A 17,891-nucleotide genomic window follows, 5' to 3' on the forward strand; every position below is an offset into this window, starting at 1 on the left:
TGGTGAATAAAGAATAGAGTTAAATAAGATTTGGATAAGAAATCTGGTGAGCTGAGGCTAATTAGGTGCGTCTACCTAATAACGTACTGAAAGGAAGATGACTTCTTCCATAAGTCTGCCTTTGTGCTGATCAAGTGAGTTTATATTGTTCTGTTTGAAGCTGTGAAGGAGAAAATGTCTGTTCTTATTTGATCTTGTTTAGATACTCTTTTTCCATTTAAGGTGAAAGTGTTCCTGTCACAAAGATTAATCTACCAAATCCTTCAGAATATCCGAAAGCAATGGGAGATGAAATATACAGCCCAGAAGTGCATAAACGACATACTTTGTTCTGTGGAACCAATGTCATTCAAACCCGTTTTTATACTGGAGAATTGGTCAAAGCTCTAGTAGTAAGAACAGGTATCATACAACTGTTAAGTGTGTTGCTTGTTAACATGCTGCTCGCTTCTGTAGGTGTATGTCAACTGATACTTTGGAGTATTGTGTTGAGTGTTGCTAAACTTGGATAAATGAGTACAACCCAAAGAATTTGATAAATGTCTTTAAACCAGTAATAGGACTAGATAGTGGCCTGGAGAGTATCAATTGGCAAGCAAGAAAATGGGTCAGTCTTTAGCATCAATTTAAAACTTAATCTGAATGCATTTTCAGATCCTTTAGATGTCTTCTGCTGTGTGTTGGTTAATCTATATATGCCTCTCTGAAAGGTTTGGCATACCGTTGGATTGTAGGGGAGTAGTGGGGAGTGGGTTATTTTAGTGGAGTCATTGGCAATGTCTTTTCTCTTGCCCATAGTTTTGTCAAAGCACATAACATTTGCTTAAAAAATGTGTTTGATGTAGCCCTTTCTACAGCAGTCCTTACTTACGTGTTAAAGGTGTGGTTTTAGATAATACAGATGTTTTATTAAAAACAGACGAGTGTAGTTGCGGGATACTGCTTTACAAAAATGATCTTAAGAAAACCACCACAAAATAGGTGAATGTAAGCTATAATCCAGGCTGTAATAAAATTTGTTAGAATAAATTTGACTACATTGACTAGAATACTGCTTAAAGCAAGCTTTCCAGCAAGTAACTTCATCCTAATCAGCAGCCTCTTTCTCTAATGTCATCACCTTCTATTAGTCTGTTTTAGCAGTAACGTTCTGGGGTTTTTTTGTTAAATTCATTAAATGTCTTTCTAGTTGTTTTTTTTTTTTCCCCAAAGAAAAATATTTCTCTTCCCTTGAACAGATCTCCCCTTTAATAATATCCATCTCAACTTCTGTTTCTTAAATAAGAAAGTTTGTGCCCAGCCTGATGTGTATATACAGATAGATGGTTCAGAACAGCAACAGAAATGAACTGCTGAAGACTTGCTACTTCTGCTCTGTGGGAAGAATAATGCTTTTTTAAAAATCTGAAACCATGGTCTTGAAATTTGACAAGGAGAATTGTAATTGCTTCCAACACACTGAGCCTTACTGCCCTGCCATCTGAAGTACTTTTCTAATTTGCTCTTTGCCCATGACAGGGCAGTTAGCTCCTATGTTGTAAACAGGATGAATTTGGCTTTGTGGACTTTGTTCAGATTTTATGTATGGGCAAGTACTCTTGTCTGCTATGACTATATGTAGAGAGAGGAGCAAAAGGATACAAAATCCTCTGTGTTCTCCTGTTTGGTTTACAGGGACATCTTTTAGACAAGTAGGGAATTTCCCACTCCACAGAGCTGGTTAGATGTCACAGCACTTGTAGCTTCCTGCTCCTAAGGTGTTTGATAGCAAGAATTAATTTGTTTCTAGTGAGATAAGTAAAAATCCCTCCGTCTAAGGGAGGGGGATACCACAAAATTGAAGGTACTAGAGAATTTAGTCCTTAAAAGAATTCTAAGAGAGCAGAACTCCATATGGTTGTGTGCAAAGACATGTAGTCTTAATCTTGTTATATATCATGATATGAGATTGATCTGCTGGGACTGTATTGACAGTTTAACGTGACAGTGTAACAAGCCTTTAACATGAAATGTTTGATGTTACAGCTGAAACACACATAAAATACTGATGAACTAAATTATTTTTTGTTGGTTTTTTGTTGGTTGTTTTTTTTCTCCTCCTGAAACTCAGTTCATAGATATGTTAATGTGTCTGTCATTGTGGCTCCTATTGTAATTCTAAAGAATTCCAAACTGGTAATTTATTTTTTTTTTTTTTTAGCAAACAGAAGCGTGCACTAGAGCTATCTGTCCAGTGTGTTCTCTCAAGACACCACATGAGGTTTTAATTTATTGTTTTACCCTGCTGTGTTCTAGCCTATGTGGCACAGAACATTCTGCAAAACCATTAAAAACGAAAACAAAACTAAATTAGTTCTGATATATTTTTTTTTTTGACTGCTGTGTAGAATTACAAAGGATTCATGGCTAAATACTTGAGTACATACTGACACGCTGAGCTTCTCTGAACAGGCTCATGGTTTGTATTCTGCAGTAGCAAAATCAAAGCCTGGAGGCTTCACGCCTTGTTCCACTTGTGACGAACTTAGCCTCTTGAAGGCTGATGCAATAGCTTCTTCATTCTGGTAGAATCCTGAATGCCAGATATCGGTGTGGAAAGCTTAACCTTTGCTGTGATGGCTTGCAGACGGAGAAGCTGTTAAGGAGCTGTGACTAATGCCAGCAGACCTGACACTGATATTGAGGTTGTAGTAATAGACGCTGAAGTCTAAGCAGATACCAAATGTTTTGGACACACAAAATTTGTGTTGGCGTCTTCACATACTGAGGCAAAGGTTCAAGGAGGATCTCAGGGTTGTTTGACTCTTAAGACTCTATATAAAGTCTAGTCTCCTAGTTTAGGTGTCAAAATGCAATCAAGAGGTAGGTTTCTCCAAAACGTGACTGTGCACTGCAGTTTTTTCCTGCCTTTTCCTTTCTGGCTGTCAAGGGAGTTTACAGAGGCTTGCTGTTTGAGTACTTATGGTTGGACTCTGAATAATTCATTTGCTTTTTGCAAGGACTGGCTTAACTAGACAACTAATGAACATACCCACTCGCTCTGCACTTTGAGGGACAAAATGTAATACAACAAACTCTTCCAGGCCAAATCATTTGAGGATTTAGTGCTGCTGTAGAAGAAAGGTTCGTTTGCATCAGCTGCATGTCCTTGCCGTGGGAGAGAAGTGCTTAGTCTGATGTGCATATACATTTTTGAAGCACCTTAATTACAGTATTGCAAAACATCTGTTACTGTGTATTGAGAGTCTTAATGAAATGAGTAGCTTAAGGGTTTCATTGAGGTTTTAAATATATTTGGATAGCTTTGCTCTTGTTTATACTTTTAATAACTTACTCCTTTTGATTTCTAGGCTTTAGTACTGCTAAAGGACAGCTTGTTCGTTCCATACTATATCCCAAGCCAACTGATTTTAAACTCTACAGAGATGCCTATTTGTTTCTCCTGTCTCTGGTGGTGGTGGCAGGCATTGGGTTTCTTTACACGGTTGTCAATAGCATCTTAAATGAGGTATGTTTTCATTTCTGGTCCACAACTGCCATATTTTAGAAAACTGTTGGTCGCAATTTCCAACACACTTCAGATGATAAGAAACAATTCGTATTTAAGTGAAAATGTCTTTGCTTTATTTTATGTCAACGGAATGAGAAAGGCAAACTTGCCGAGAACAAAATTCAGCAGAGGAGTGGAATTTGAATATACTACGGTGAAATTTGAGTTTATCTCAATTTCTACTGACCCAGTTATTAGACTTTTATCTTTATTATATCTAAGATTACCATCTGACTGATACCTAGTTGGAAGAAATAGGATAACAGCACATCTAAAGCATGCTGCAGGCAAAAAAATCCTTACCAAGAAATTGATAACTGATTAATGGTAGTTTTTTTTCTCTCAAAAAATTTTGCGTTATTCAGTAACTGTGTTGAAGTAATGCATTTGCAGGGGAAATAGTGAAAACTTGAAGTTATGGGTGGTGGATAATTTAGGACTGGATTATTGTGGTTGCTGATGGTGGGTGAAGATTATGCTAGGTTTCTGGGCAATCCAGAACATGCTGTACTGGAGAAAGCAATGTGTGGATTTTGCTTATGGTTACACGTTTGAGTGGGATAGTGAATCCTTAAGTAGTGAGTTCTTGTTCATTAGCTCTGATCTTTATTGCAGGTTCCGGCTCATACCATCATCATTGAGTCTCTTGACATTATCACTATCACAGTGCCTCCAGCGCTCCCTGCTGCCATGACTGCTGGCATCGTTTATGCACAAAGAAGGTTGAAAAAAATTGGTATCTTCTGCATCAGCCCACAAAGGATAAATATTTGTGGCCAGCTCAATCTTGTGTGTTTTGATAAGGTTAGGTGAATTTTGAAACTTTGTGTTGCCACATGGAGTGGTGTTGCATTATATGTGGGAATTCACACAGACTGGCAGCTACAGGAAAATTCATTGCTTTTGTATAAATTAGATAATTTATGTCCGGTTAGCTTCCAAGTATTCAGTGTTTACTACCTGTAATGCACTTAATTCTGTCTGTTCTAAAAAGTTGTTAAAATACAGAGCTGTTTTATCGTCTCAAGACTCTAAAGTACTAACTTACTATTGGCACCCCTGAAGGTGAGAATTGGGGTCTGTTAAGAGTTTTATTTAGTACCCAGGCTTGTGGAAGATTGAAGTGTGAGGTCAGACTTGTTTCTCATTTTCATTTATTTCAATGAAAAGCCAAACCAGCATATTTTGTTGTTATTCCTTAACAGGGACATTAGTGGAAGACAGTAATGCCACTAGCCAGAATCGTTTGCTTGTATCTAATTCTTAAATAAAATTTATTTTCCTCCTTAGATTTCTATCTGAAATCTTAAGTACCTCCACAAAATTTGTGGCTATCCTTATAAATATATTTCAGTTTTAGCTATGTAAGAAAGTAGTACTAAGGGTTTGGTACCTCTTTTCTGTTGCTCCCAACTCCTGAACATAGAGATGTTGAGCTGTCATCCTTGGAATTTAAGGGTCTGTTTCATTTCTCCTGTCTCCAAGGAGAGGCATGACTGCTTTGAATGGTTTAAGTTATTTAACAGAGTTGGAACTTATTACTAGCAAAAAGCAAGGTAGATACTCTATTTCCTGTCCTGAAGTCTTGATTTTTAGATGAAAACAAAAAAAAGTGTATTGTTCAGGTGTAATTTGGTTAATTAACTGTTAATTTTTGCTGTGTCTCAGGATAACTAGTTTCTGAAAGCTTTTTCTTCTTGCCATGCCCCTTGGTTTATTTTGCAGACTGGCACACTTACTGAGGATGGCTTGGATCTTTGGGGAATTCAACGGGTGGAAAATGCTCGGTAAGGAAAAGCTCAGGGCTGATAGAAAATATAATACTTAGTTATGCTTTAACAGCTTCAGCAGAATAGAGTAGAAAATTCAATGTGAGCTCATGTATGTTTGCATTTCTGTAATGAGCTGTAAGAATGCAACTGAAAATATGGTTTAGGTGTAATGAAAGTCATAACTCTTACACAGCTGAGGTGGAATTTAATTTGTAAAGCCTGAGACCTCATTAGGTTCACACTGCAGAAATGCTGAAGTACAGCATGTTTCCTTAATCCTAAGTGATGACTTTTGGGGCTGCTAAAGTACAAAGTGACAAGAGGACTCTGTCTAGTTTGATTCCTTATATAGTGAATTAACACAGTTTTTGAAGGAGACGGAAGTTGTGACTGTTTCTGAAGATTCCAGCCCAGAGTCTTAGTCTATTTGCTGTGATGTGTGAAAATACAAGTGAAGAGACTTGTGCAGTCAATTTTCTTCTGCTAATCTAAACAAACCTTTTGAATTGGCTCATAATAAATAATTATAGTGCTAAGTATATTATTACTTCATTGTTTTAGTTTCCTTTTGCCGGAAGAGAGGGCTTGCAGTGAGAGCTTGCTGAAGTCTGAGTTTGTTGCTTGCATGGCAACTTGTCATTCCCTTACAAAAATTGAAGGGGTACTTTCGGGGGATCCGCTTGATTTGAAGATGTTTGAAGCGATAGGATGGGTAAGTGTGTGCTTGTTTCAAGAGGTGCAACGTTTTTAAGGTCGGTAATTTGAGATTTCCTACACTGTTACGTGCAAGATAAGCTATTATACGCTGTAACTGTAAAACGGTGGGCTTTTGATAACGCCTGTGTGTCAAAGGAAGTCTTAATATGAAAATGTTCCTAAAATGTGTTCAGTGCAACAGTTTATAGAACTGAAGGGATCTGAAGAGCTAATTTACGTCTTTCTGATGCGTGTTGCAAAGTGTCAATGCATAGAATAAATGTGTAAAATAGTGAAGTGGATCTTAAGTTAATTGCTAAATTAAGACATTTAATTCTCACAGGAAATCCTGTTCAGAAAGATCATTGCACTTTGGGCTGACTTCCAAGCCTGTTTATTTTCTGAAAATTACATTATGAGAAGATCAAAGTTAATGAAAGTATAAATTAGTTGCTTATTTTTAATACAGATTTTAGAAGAAGCAACTGAAGAAGAAACAGCCCTTCATAATCGAATTATGCCGACAGTGGTTCGACCTTCAAAACAACTTCTCCCAGAATCTAAGCAAGCAACAAATCAAGAAATGGTATAAAAATTCAAACCAATTATTTGAGTTAAAGTAGTCCTTCGTATTAAACACACACATTTTGCCGTATGCTGTGGTTCTAGCTGATATAATTCAAACAGGATCAAACCTGTGTGGTTTGTGATGGCAAAGAGGGAAAACATGTTTAAACTGTTGTTGAAGGTAGTGATTCAGTATATGCCACTTTAAAGGTGAGCAGACTGATTGTCAGCTTTACCCTTATGGACTGGTTATGAAGTGCTGTAATGCTTTTTGAGCTTACACATTTTAATATTACCCAATTGTCATTACCCAATTCTTACTGTGGTAATGAAGTGCTTAGGTGTGCTAATGTCACTGCATGGCATGGAATTCTTGCCACCATTGTACCTTAGAGATGTGTGCTTTAAGTGCCAAGTTAAAACCAAAATGTACTTGGCAGATTTAACATTTTCTTCTGTCTGCATTTTGAAGCATTTTTTAATACTTCAGGAGGGAATATTTAAGCATGTGACTGTAAAACCAGACTATCCAGATCAGTGTAGTGGGAGGGTATAGCAAGCTTGTTCCTCTGTATGTCTCTTATTCTGTAGTAGATAGAAGTGTCTTTTTTTGTTCAGAACTCCATGTAATGCACAGCAGTAATTACTGTGTAGTTAGCTTGACACGTGAACATTCTCGAAACTTATTACATGACTTTTTAAAAAATACGTACTTAATAATCATGGCCTTATTCTCAAATACCATAGCACTTTAATCATTTACATAGCTAAACAGACACAGGTTGGACTGAAAGGTCTTGCAAATTCTAATCGAGGAATCAAGCTCTGAAGTTCTACTGTCTCTCACTGAAAGTAAAGGATACTAAACAGATGCAGTATATTTGTATTCAGCTTTTATGAAATCCATTGCAAATACAATGTGAATTTATATTGAGTGCTGTGTAGATTAATTTACTGATTTATGTTTAAATAGTTTGTAGCTGAAAAATACTTAAAAATGAATATTTACAGTAAATGTATTATTTTTTTTTTCTTTTTTTTAGGAGCTGTTTGAGCTTCCGGTATGTATGCTTTTTCAATTAAGCATGTACCTGTTTTCTTAGAATGTATATAGGTGTAACCCTTTTCTTCCTTCCTGTATGACACAGACCAGTTATGAAATTGGAATTGTGCGCCAGTTTCCATTTTCTTCAGTTCTGCAACGTATGTGTGTAATAGCGAGAGTTCTAGGGGAGAAGAGAATGGATGCTTATATGAAAGGTGCCCCTGAAGTGATTGCCAGCTTGTGTAAGCAGGAAACAGGTAAAGGAACAAACTATTCTTATTTATTGTGTAGCTCACCTGTAATCTGAATAATTTTAATAACTCTAAACTTGACCTCTTTAAAGTTCCTGTTGACTTTGAGTGTGTCCTGGAAGAATACACTAAGCAGGGCTTCCGAGTTATCGCTCTTGCTCACAGAAAACTGGAGTCTAAGCTTACATGGCACAAAGTCCAGACTATTAATAGGTAAGAGTGACTTCACTTTTTTAATGAGTAACAAGCTTTAAAAGGAGCATGCTTTCAATTAATTATGCAATGTTTATTTTTGTTTTAATCAGTTACTACTCTTCTTTAGCTTTCTTCTCTCTTGACATATGTAGTTCTGTGCATTCTTTATTTGTACCCTGGACAATACAAAGAAATGTAAGATACATAAGTTTTTCTGCAATAATGTGAATTATGAGGAACATCTTTAAGCTTGAAATGAACTACAATATTAATTTCTTATGGTGTTTATTTTATGCTAATGTGGCAGGAAACCTCATTTGATTTCTTTGGTATTTGAACATACTTCTATCATCTGTGTCTATTAAAGATATTAGCCCACAGTGGAAAGTCTCCTGTGCATGTTTGATATAGTTTCTTCATCTGCTATAGATAGCATGTCCATTTTCTCATTGCAAAGCTTGTCAGAAAGGTTTGGAAGGCAGAAAGGTTTCTTCCTTTAAAGAGTAGTATTTCCTGTTAATTGTTTTTCAGCTGGTCCTAGTTTTATAGATAATGCTATCTTTTCCATTGTGTTTGAAAGTGTAGCATCGCTATGAAAATGCCAGTTTTGACTCTTCTTTTGTATCAGCTCTGTGTACAAGATGAACTTTTTGCAAAGCAGTACAAAGAGTAATGGGTTTTCCAATTTCAAGTGTAAAAATCTACAGTAGCAGTAAAATACTCAAGACCTGTAAATACGCTGACTTTCATGTAAACCAAAATTAATTAGTTGCTTTATTTAATTGGCTAATGTCTGTTAATCTTGCTAGCCTTGGTTAACACAACTTGGTACTTGTATGTTAAGTATTAGCTAATTTGGAAACTGAAGATGTGCATTCTGAACAAATCTTAAAATTTGGCTGTGAATGCAGTTAGCTTTAGAGCATATTTTCCTAGCTGTAAGCTTTTTGAGAATGTGATTTCTTTTAGAAAGCGTTCTTGTGGAAAAAACTAAAAATTGTGCTTGAGCGGAAACATTTTGTTATACTGGTGTTCAATTAAAAGAAGGGAAATAAGTATAAATTATTATATATAATCTTGGGTCCTTTTTTATAAAGCAAATCCTTTACTTTTTGTGGTTAAAAATAAACATCTCCCTTTGATAAACAGAAAATCAGGCTTTTTAAGCTACATCTAATAATTCTAATTCTTCCAGTGTTCTCTTCCTTGCCTCCTTTTCTACAGAGATGCTATTGAAAGCAACATGGATTTTATGGGGTTAATTATAATGCAAAACAAGCTGAAGCAAGAAACCCCTGCTGTACTTGAAGATTTGCATAAAGCCAACATTCGCACCGTCATGGTTACAGGTTGGCATCTAAACATTCATACTCAAAAAAATAAAAATCCATCTCTTTTTGGTCTTTAATTACAGTGTATGAAGTCAATTTTTAGTGTCAGTAGGCTGGGATTACACTGTATTTATAGCGAGAGGGAAGTTTAGAAACTATTGTGAGAATATGCAGACACCAATCTCTTTCTTGGATAAAAGTTGGTTTGGTAAGTCAGAGATCAGAAACCAGTATAGGGCTTAACTCTACTTCATAGCTTCCTCTCCCCGATTCCATGCACAGGTTACTTTATACTGAATTGAAGGCTGAAAAACCTAAGAGGTCTTCCAGGTCAAACTAGATCAAGGTCCTGGTCTAATATTATGCCTGATCCTGCTTTGAGCAGGAGATTGGACTAGGTGACCTCCTGAGGGTCCCTACCATTTTGAATTATAAGTAATTTTTTATTTTTTTTTTTTTAGGGGAGGGTGGTAAGAATGGCTTAGCTAGCCTGCTTACAGGGACGTATCTATGCTCAGTGTTTTCCATGCAATATGTGTGCTTGCTTTTTAAATCAGTTATTGCAACTTTGGAATAATGTTTTGATAGGTTTGCAATACAACTTAGTGTTTGCATGTTCTGTGACCATGTTTAAAAAGCGGTATTATAAATGGCTGCATGTTTTCTGCCTGATTTTCAATATATACTAAGATCTGGTCAATAAGAATCTAGATCTTTATGGCTGGAAGAAGCATATGGAGTTTCTAGTGATGTTAGTGCCGAGGAGGTGTTTAATGGGCTAGGCTTTGAATTTTGTCTGTAGGCTTGGCTTGCCCCAAGGTTGTTACTGGTATGTTAGGCAGTCCTAGTTTCAAACTGGCTTTGTTGGTTTTGTCTTACATGGAGTATCAGTATACACTATTGATCCTTTTCTAACTGAAACCTTTTTAAATGCAATTGTTTAACAGGGGATAACATGTTAACTGCTATCTCTGTGGCCAGAGACTGTGGAATGATTCTACCTCAGGATAAGGTCATTATTGCTGAAGCACTACCTCCAAAGGATGGACAGGCTGCCAGGATCAACTGGCATTATGCAGATACCCTTGCAAAATGCACTAGTTCATCACCAGCCATAAACTCAGAGGTAATACAAACATTATTATGTTCTTAAAGTGTAAGCAGTTAGTTTTACTGTTGAGTTTCTTTCTTTTTATCTTATTCCATTAAATAGAAAATCTGCTGTTAAATGTCAAATCAGAATTGATGTACTTGTTAACTTTCAGATCTTAAAACACCAGAGTAGTAAAACAGCTGGGGGAGATAGTCTTTCAACTGTGATACAACATTTGACATGTTAGTGGTGCAGGAGGCAGGGTTTTTTCCCCCACATTTCAATCTCTTAAGACTGCTCTAGCTGCTTGCAGTTGAAACATTAAACTGTATTTTCTTAATAGTGTTTTCATTGTATGAGGTTTTTTTCAAGTAACATTCTTAGAAACCTCCTCTACTGTGAGATCTGTGGGATTACTCCTCTGAGTATTAGCTTGAAATTACAAGGTATCTGTGTAAATACATTACAGCTAGAGTGTTAAACTGCTTTTGATAGGATATTCCAGTTAAATTGGTCCATGAAAGCCTTGAGGATCTCCAGATGACCAAATACCATTTTGCAATGAATGGAAAGTCATTTGCAGTGATTCTGGAGCATTTTCAGGACCTGGTACCCAAGGTGAGCATTTTACTTGAGTATGGGCACTTTTGATGGTGAACAGACTTTGCCCTGTGAGCATTAAGAGATCTTCTGTCTTCCAGCTTGTGTTACATGGCACTGTGTTTGCTCGCATGGCGCCTGATCAGAAAACTCAGTTGGTGGAAGCTTTACAAAATGTAGAGTAAGTATTTGCTTAAGCATAGAAAGCCGGGAGGGTTGACTGAGTGGTGCAATAGGAAGAAAAAATTGTGTATGCTGTTAGCTGTTTTACCAGATGAAAAGGCTGGGCTAATGTAACATCCCCGAGTTGGTAAATCAGCCTGTTAGCTGAGCAGGAATGAGAGTAGTACCATCTGCTGGCTAGTTGTAAAAGTTTCAGACTTTTCATGAAGTTATAAATAATGAATAACTAAACTGACTAACATGTTTTATAAATCTGGTTGCTTGGCTTAATAAACAAATGCACCAAATGTCTTTTGTATATTACAGAAGTACTATTAACTGGGTGACTTCTGTTCATACATGGTCAGTATACTACTGTATGGTGTCAGGCCTTGTAGCTATGCAAGACAGACAAAAGTCTGTCTGCCTAAAGCAAAGACGCTTTAGACCATCTTGGAATGATAGAGGGCTGATAAACATGATTGGTTTGGCTGACCTGGCCAAGTCATGTTACTTTTCTGTCCACTTCCTTGTATGTATAGTGGCAACAGTAATTGCTTTTAGCATTAACAGTCACTCATTACTATGCAAACCCTGAATAAGTCAAATAATGTAGAAGTATTTAATGAAATAAGCTAAACAGACTATGGTTAGGGAATGGTTCAGAATGCTGACATCTGTTTGGTTTTTATAGTTACTATGTGGGCATGTGTGGAGATGGAGCAAATGACTGTGGCGTAAGTATATTTTTATTTTCCATACAAAACTGTTCAGTTATGTTTTACAGCTGAAAGCAGGTTTTAAAATGCGCTCTTTCTATTTCAACATTAACTGGCAGGCACTGAAGAGGGCACATGGTGGTATATCTTTGTCTGAACTTGAGGCTTCTGTGGCATCACCGTTCACTTCCAGGACACCTAGTATTTCCTGTGTGCCAAAGCTGATCAGGTAATGCCACTCACTGTGAACTTAACTGCATCTGTGTAACTCCTTTTGCCTACCCTATACTAGTATATGTTTGATGCTGTAGGAGGCCAGTTTGAACTAAAGAACAAGCCGTACATTTTTAGTAGTTCTGCTTCTTTAATGAAGGTACTTTGAGCAAAGTCTTGCCATAGAATGATGTAGTATTTTGTTACAAACCCTTTTGTCCATGTAAAGTTAATTTTTTTAGAGTGTGAGCAAGCTTCTACATGTTCATATTTAATTTGATGTCTTTGTGACTCTACTAGTTTCCATAAAGGCTGTGTGTAATTGGAAGCAGTAAAACTCTCCAGATAACTGCTCAGCAGCGTACAGAGTAGAAAACAAATTTTCTAAATAGGGTTTGACCAATTTTTGCTTATAGAATTGGAAGTTGGGTAGTAATTTTGGATAAAGGTCAGCCAGAGAAGAATCTAGTTAAGTCTGTGTGGAACTAATGAGGTAATGCGTAATTGGAAACATTTCTGAAGTCAGCAGCTCTGTGGCTGACTGCATGTTTGTTCAATCTGTGTAGTAAACTAGTGCTTCATCGATGCTTTTTCAAGCAGACCTGCATTTTAAAACCTTCCTTGGAAAACCACATAAAGTCCAAAGAACACTGAAGTCTGGTGGCAGCTCAGTTCAGAAGGCATGCTCACGACTCTGATGTACTTGACAGTGTACCGTTGCAACCCCTTTCTCTCTGTATTTCTTCAGCCTAATGTCCCTCGAAGGCTTTGGTGATGTGTTTAATTGCAGCTAACATTTTGCTAAGCAGAATTTAACTGCTTGCACAGGAAGCTTTCCAGTTACATGCTTGCATTTGTTTTAACAGGGAAGGCCGTGCTGCTTTAATAACTTCCTTCTGTGTATTTAAGTTCATGGCATTATACAGCATTATCCAGTACATCAGTGTTACTCTGCTATATTCTGTAAGTATCCTGAGATTTGAAAATGGATAGATATTGAATATAAATTGTTCCAAGTCTTTTTTGGGTATGCAACACCTGCATTCTAAAAAGTGTCTTTGGACTAAAAGTATTGTGAGTATTCTTTCAATTTTTTTTTTTTAATATTAACTGTATGAAAAACATGGGAGTATCGATTTTTAAAGAGGCAATAACTAATGCCTATGGATAGAAAGTCTCTACAGTGTGAAGTCCAAAAAAGCATATCAATGGAACAGAAATACAGTTTTCAATTGTTTAAAAAACATCAGCATTTAAAAATAGCCTAACTGTATTTAAAGGGCAATGCATTCCTTTTATGTAAGGATTGAAAGAGAGCAGCTTGCAAGTACTGAGTTAGGAGGGAGAAAAAAAAAGAAAGCCAAGTGAGGTGTTTCCTATTAATATGATTGGATTTGCAATATGGCATGTGGTAGAAATCCTGTCTTTTTTAATTTGCATTCAGAGTTAATCATGGAAAGTACTAAAGGACCTTGGCATTTCTGTATGACTACATAGTAAAGCTATGGTGTTTAGAGAACTGTGGGCCTAAGCTATTATTTCATTGGTTTGTAAGATTCAGTAATGTAAGTTTGATTACAAACAAATTTCAATTACAAATAGCTTATGCATCTTGAAACTGAAGTGGTTTCATACCTTGATACTTCAGGAATTGGACCTGTGAATTGTAGAGTAGTCAAGACCCCTGCAGATAAAGGAACACAGTTTGCCAAGAGACTGTCTTGTTTACAGGGTGATAATTAAAGAATTAATGCCATAGGAGTGTCACTGTAAGACGTTTCTTGGTATGAAGAGATTACCAATGTTTCAAGTGTGTTTTTTGTCTAGATCCTGAGCAATTTGGGAGATTTCCAGTTTCTCTTCATTGATTTGGCAATCATTTTGGTGGTTGTCTTCACTAGTAAGTATTGTGTTGAATTACTACTGCTGGCTTCTATGAAGCAGTTTTTGTTTGGTCAGTTTTTGTTTAACACCTTATTAGGTGCTCTTTGGAGTAAGCTAAGCACTGTGACATACAGTTGGGATGTTACACCTACTACAGTATATGCATTAAAAAAACCAAACACTGTGTACCGAGATAGATTCATCTGAAGCCTGTGAAATGCCCTCATACAAAAAGCAGGTTGTGGGCGTGATCATAGAAAACTAGTTCTTCACGGTACAGGAAGTGGTAAATCTGTACTGACACAAGGAAACTGTTTTTGGAATCAAAACGGGAGTTGTTCCAGTATCATCTTTCTCAAGTGTTTTGATTTCTTGCATTTTTAGTTGAATTTCTGTCCAGAAAATGTTATACTCTGAAACTATTACCTAGTGAAGTACTTGATTCCACAGAATTCCATTTTCAAGTTTAGTAGAAGCTGCTGCTTTGGAGCAGTGGCAGACCAAAACTGAGGAGACGAGCTGTAAGCCCTTGTGCCAGACAAAGGGAATTTGGCCAGACACTACTAATTCCTCAAGTCTCATGGCTTCTATTATTGTCCCCTGCTGTCCTGTGCTGCTGCTGGGGGTGACCAGCCTGTGGAAGGCACTGTGGCATTCTTCTAGTGCAGTATAATCTTTTCAAGGTGGTTTCACACTTGCAATTCTGGACTAATTTTTAAAGTGTTGTCATGAGCAAGCCATTCTAATTCTGCAGAATGTGAACAGGGTAACTCTCGAAAACCATAATGATGTAATGTGTCATTTGTTTTTCTTTCTCTTTCCAGTGAGTCTGAACCCTGCTTGGAAGGAGCTTGTTGCGCGAAGGCCTCCATCAGGTCTTATCTCAGGTCCACTTCTGTGTTCCGTTTTGTCTCAGATCGTCATCTGCCTTGCTTTCCAAACCTTTGGGTTTTTTTGGGTGAAACAGCAGTCCTGGTATGAGCCTTGGACAATGGAATCTGAGTAAGTGTTTCAGTGGCTCCATGCAGGACCCAGTAATGACTGGGAAGCTACAGACAGTAACTGCTCTCTTCTTTACTGACCCGCTTTGGGGACTTTGTAAATAAAGCTTCTGTGTGGCGGCTTGTTAGTCTACTGGGTTTTTTTGTGAAAAGCTTACTAAATACATAGGAGTTACCCAATGGCTGAAATACAAAACTGGGTCAGAGCCACACCGCAAGGTCTGAAGACTCCATAACTTTGGGACAGTTGAGATCAAAATTTCTAATTAATGGTTAAGATCTATTTTAACTCTTCTATATTGTAAAGGTTTTTTCCTGTTAGAGTTCCAGTAAGTCAAATTCATATTTCTGAAAAAGAAGAGGTGTTTTAATCCTTTTTTTAGATAGCAATGTTTTTTTACATGTGTGTCTGCAGTGATAGTTTCTAAACAATTGATGTAGTGAACTTATAAGCAGAAAGCATAAAAAGTTAAAGTTCAGAAATCACGAAAATTGCTACCTCCCTGACACAGTTTCATTTCTTACTACCTGTTTTCAAAGATAGGATTTTTTGCTACTGTAGTAATTTGTTCTGTCGCTACTTTTCTTAGTAAGTAGGCCTTGTTTGCTTCTTCTCCTTAACGCAGTGTTAAATGTTATTTTATGTTGTAGTGCATGTAATGTATTGGATGCCACAAACACCAGCTCTGCGCGCCATGGGAATGAGACTCTTCATGATGAACATTACATTAAAAATTATGAAAACACAACTTTGTTTTTTATATCCAGCTTTCAGTACCTCATAGTGGCAATTGTCTTTTCTAAAGGAAAGCCCTTTAGACAACCATGCTACAAAAACTGTGAGTCTTTTCTTACTATATACGGGTCGAAATTAGACTCTTAGTAACTGAGCCTTTGTTTATCCATGGCTCGCTTACAACTCCTTTGTCCCACTTCAGCAGTAGTAGTGTTACTAGGAGAATGTAGTATAGTTATTCTCTGGTAATCGGAGATAGAAATATGGAAGTGTTGAACTGTATGGAGATATTTGTGCTAATAGTTGCTTTGTTTGTAGAAGTATATGTATATATACATTTCAGCTCTGCAAGTGAGCCAGTGAGAAGCTAAGTCTGGCAGTCTGTCTCTGTATGGCGATCAGCACACCTTGTATCGTCAAAATCTGCCTAGAAGGGTTTTAGAGGGAGAAAAGAGGTTATTGCAAGGGGTAACGAACCCGTGATACATGGAAAAACTGTCTAAAACTGATTGTGAGATGGTCCAATTAAAATATTTTTTTATTCTTTTACAGTTCTGTTTGTTGTATCTGTGATAGTTCTTTATGTCTTCATATTTTTCATCTTGTTGCATCCCGTTGAATCTATTGACACATTTCTTGAGGTAAGATTCAGCTGATATGCAGGTGTCTGTACTTCCTAGGATAACCGATGGGCTGCCTTTTGGGGAAGCTTGACTCCCTTTAGAGCTTTGCGGGGGGGAGGGAGAATTTTTAACTGTTGGATGTGTGTTACTTAATTTGTGTGTTGCTAATCTCTGGCAACTTTTTCTCACAGCTCGTGTGTGTGCCATATGAGTGGCGCCTAAGAATTCTCTTCATTGTTATTCTCAATGCAATTGTGTCTGTGCTGATGGAGGTAAGAAATTAAAGTGGAAAAAAATGCTTGTCTGTTAAATTTTTCAGGGTACATGTTTGTCTTTTGTTTAGAAGGTATCTCTTCACAGCATGCCGGTGTAAGTGGTCGCTGTTTTCATAAGTTTGTATTCCTAAAAATGTCCTTGTAAGCTAGATTTAAGGTGTCAAGGTTTTCTGTGTTAAAAGCAGAATTTTAAAACCTTTTTCATTAATTAAAAAAGGAGGAAAACTTGAAAGACATACATTATTTCAACTATTTCATAGGACAGTACTCTCCATATTTATTTGCTTGATTTGTGTTAATTCAGTTCAGAATAACATAGCATAGTAAAGAACTATATAAAATTTTAGGGGAGCCTATCTTCATTCAGTTGCATCATATGAATAGCTTATTGTTCAGGATAATGCAGGTCTGTATAACTTGTTCATCTAATCTGATCCAAGTCCAGAAGTAGAGATGTTCTTGCAGAGATCTGCTTTTTCCAGCCCTGAGCTTATCCAAAGTCAGTCACTCTAGATATTGACCTCTTCTGCTGTAATGCCAGAGTTAATGTGGGCAGAAACATGCCCTGCTTTTCATCCAGGTACCCATATGTTGTTTCCGAGAATCAAAGTTTGACAGGTACATCCTCCAGAAGGAGTCTGGATTCAGTGTCAGTCATTTATTCCTGTGGTTAGTTCTTCTCCCTGTGATAGTAATGCCTTATTTCCAACGTGGATACGTTTGGGTTTTGGTTGCAGCCATTAGTCACTCTCTTTTCCTGCAAGATGAAAAGCCTTTCAACATTATCTAGCACTTGCACCTTATAATTATCTGCTTTTACTGTATAATGTTTTCTCCAGCTTCTAGTCAGTATTTCCATTACCATGGAAGGGATTTCTATCAAGGTAACCATCATAATGTTTACTTGGATCATACCATTTTGGCCTTTGAAGGTTACTACAGCGTTAATATTCTTCCTGGTTGATTAGTTTTTTCCCTTTTATTTGTGACTTAGTAAAAATAAAATCAGCCAAAGGTTTTTTAGATGCTTTAATCAAAATTGTCAAGACTTTGTGCTAAAAATGTTCCAAATAGAATTTGCAATATATGCTATTATGTTGCTGCTTATTGGAACATGTTTTTCAGTGTTTTGACCTGATAGGTGGTAACTTGTCTTTTCCAGAACATGGCAGTGGATG

At 37.0% G+C, this 17,891-nt stretch overlaps 1 protein-coding gene across 5 annotated transcripts in view; it reads left to right on the forward strand.

Moving 5' to 3' along the window:
• The window catches only part of ATP13A3 (ATPase 13A3), a 58,753-nt gene that overhangs the window by 34,689 nt on the left and 6,173 nt on the right, over positions 1-17,891 (forward strand). For all 5 annotated transcript variants that reach the window (XM_055723446.1, XM_055723447.1, XM_055723448.1 and 2 more), the window contains 21 exons: positions 223-402; positions 3,351-3,508; positions 4,166-4,354; positions 5,276-5,337; positions 5,884-6,034; positions 6,488-6,604; positions 7,629-7,646; positions 7,734-7,887; positions 7,974-8,094; positions 9,301-9,425; positions 10,355-10,533; positions 10,996-11,118; positions 11,202-11,281; positions 11,957-11,999; positions 12,101-12,210; positions 13,061-13,157; positions 14,022-14,094; positions 14,903-15,080; positions 15,731-15,918; positions 16,368-16,456; positions 16,630-16,710. In XM_055723446.1, the coding sequence (XP_055579421.1) occupies positions 223-402; positions 3,351-3,508; positions 4,166-4,354; positions 5,276-5,337; positions 5,884-6,034; positions 6,488-6,604; positions 7,629-7,646; positions 7,734-7,887; positions 7,974-8,094; positions 9,301-9,425; positions 10,355-10,533; positions 10,996-11,118; positions 11,202-11,281; positions 11,957-11,999; positions 12,101-12,210; positions 13,061-13,157; positions 14,022-14,094; positions 14,903-15,080; positions 15,731-15,918; positions 16,368-16,456; positions 16,630-16,710 (2,516 nt within the window). The remainder of the gene's footprint in view (positions 1-222; positions 403-3,350; positions 3,509-4,165; positions 4,355-5,275; positions 5,338-5,883; positions 6,035-6,487; positions 6,605-7,628; positions 7,647-7,733; positions 7,888-7,973; positions 8,095-9,300; positions 9,426-10,354; positions 10,534-10,995; positions 11,119-11,201; positions 11,282-11,956; positions 12,000-12,100; positions 12,211-13,060; positions 13,158-14,021; positions 14,095-14,902; positions 15,081-15,730; positions 15,919-16,367; positions 16,457-16,629; positions 16,711-17,891) is intronic.

This window comes from Falco cherrug, chromosome 11 (assembly GCF_023634085.1).
Source record: "Falco cherrug isolate bFalChe1 chromosome 11, bFalChe1.pri, whole genome shotgun sequence".
NCBI classification, from domain to species: domain Eukaryota; kingdom Metazoa; phylum Chordata; class Aves; order Falconiformes; family Falconidae; genus Falco; species Falco cherrug.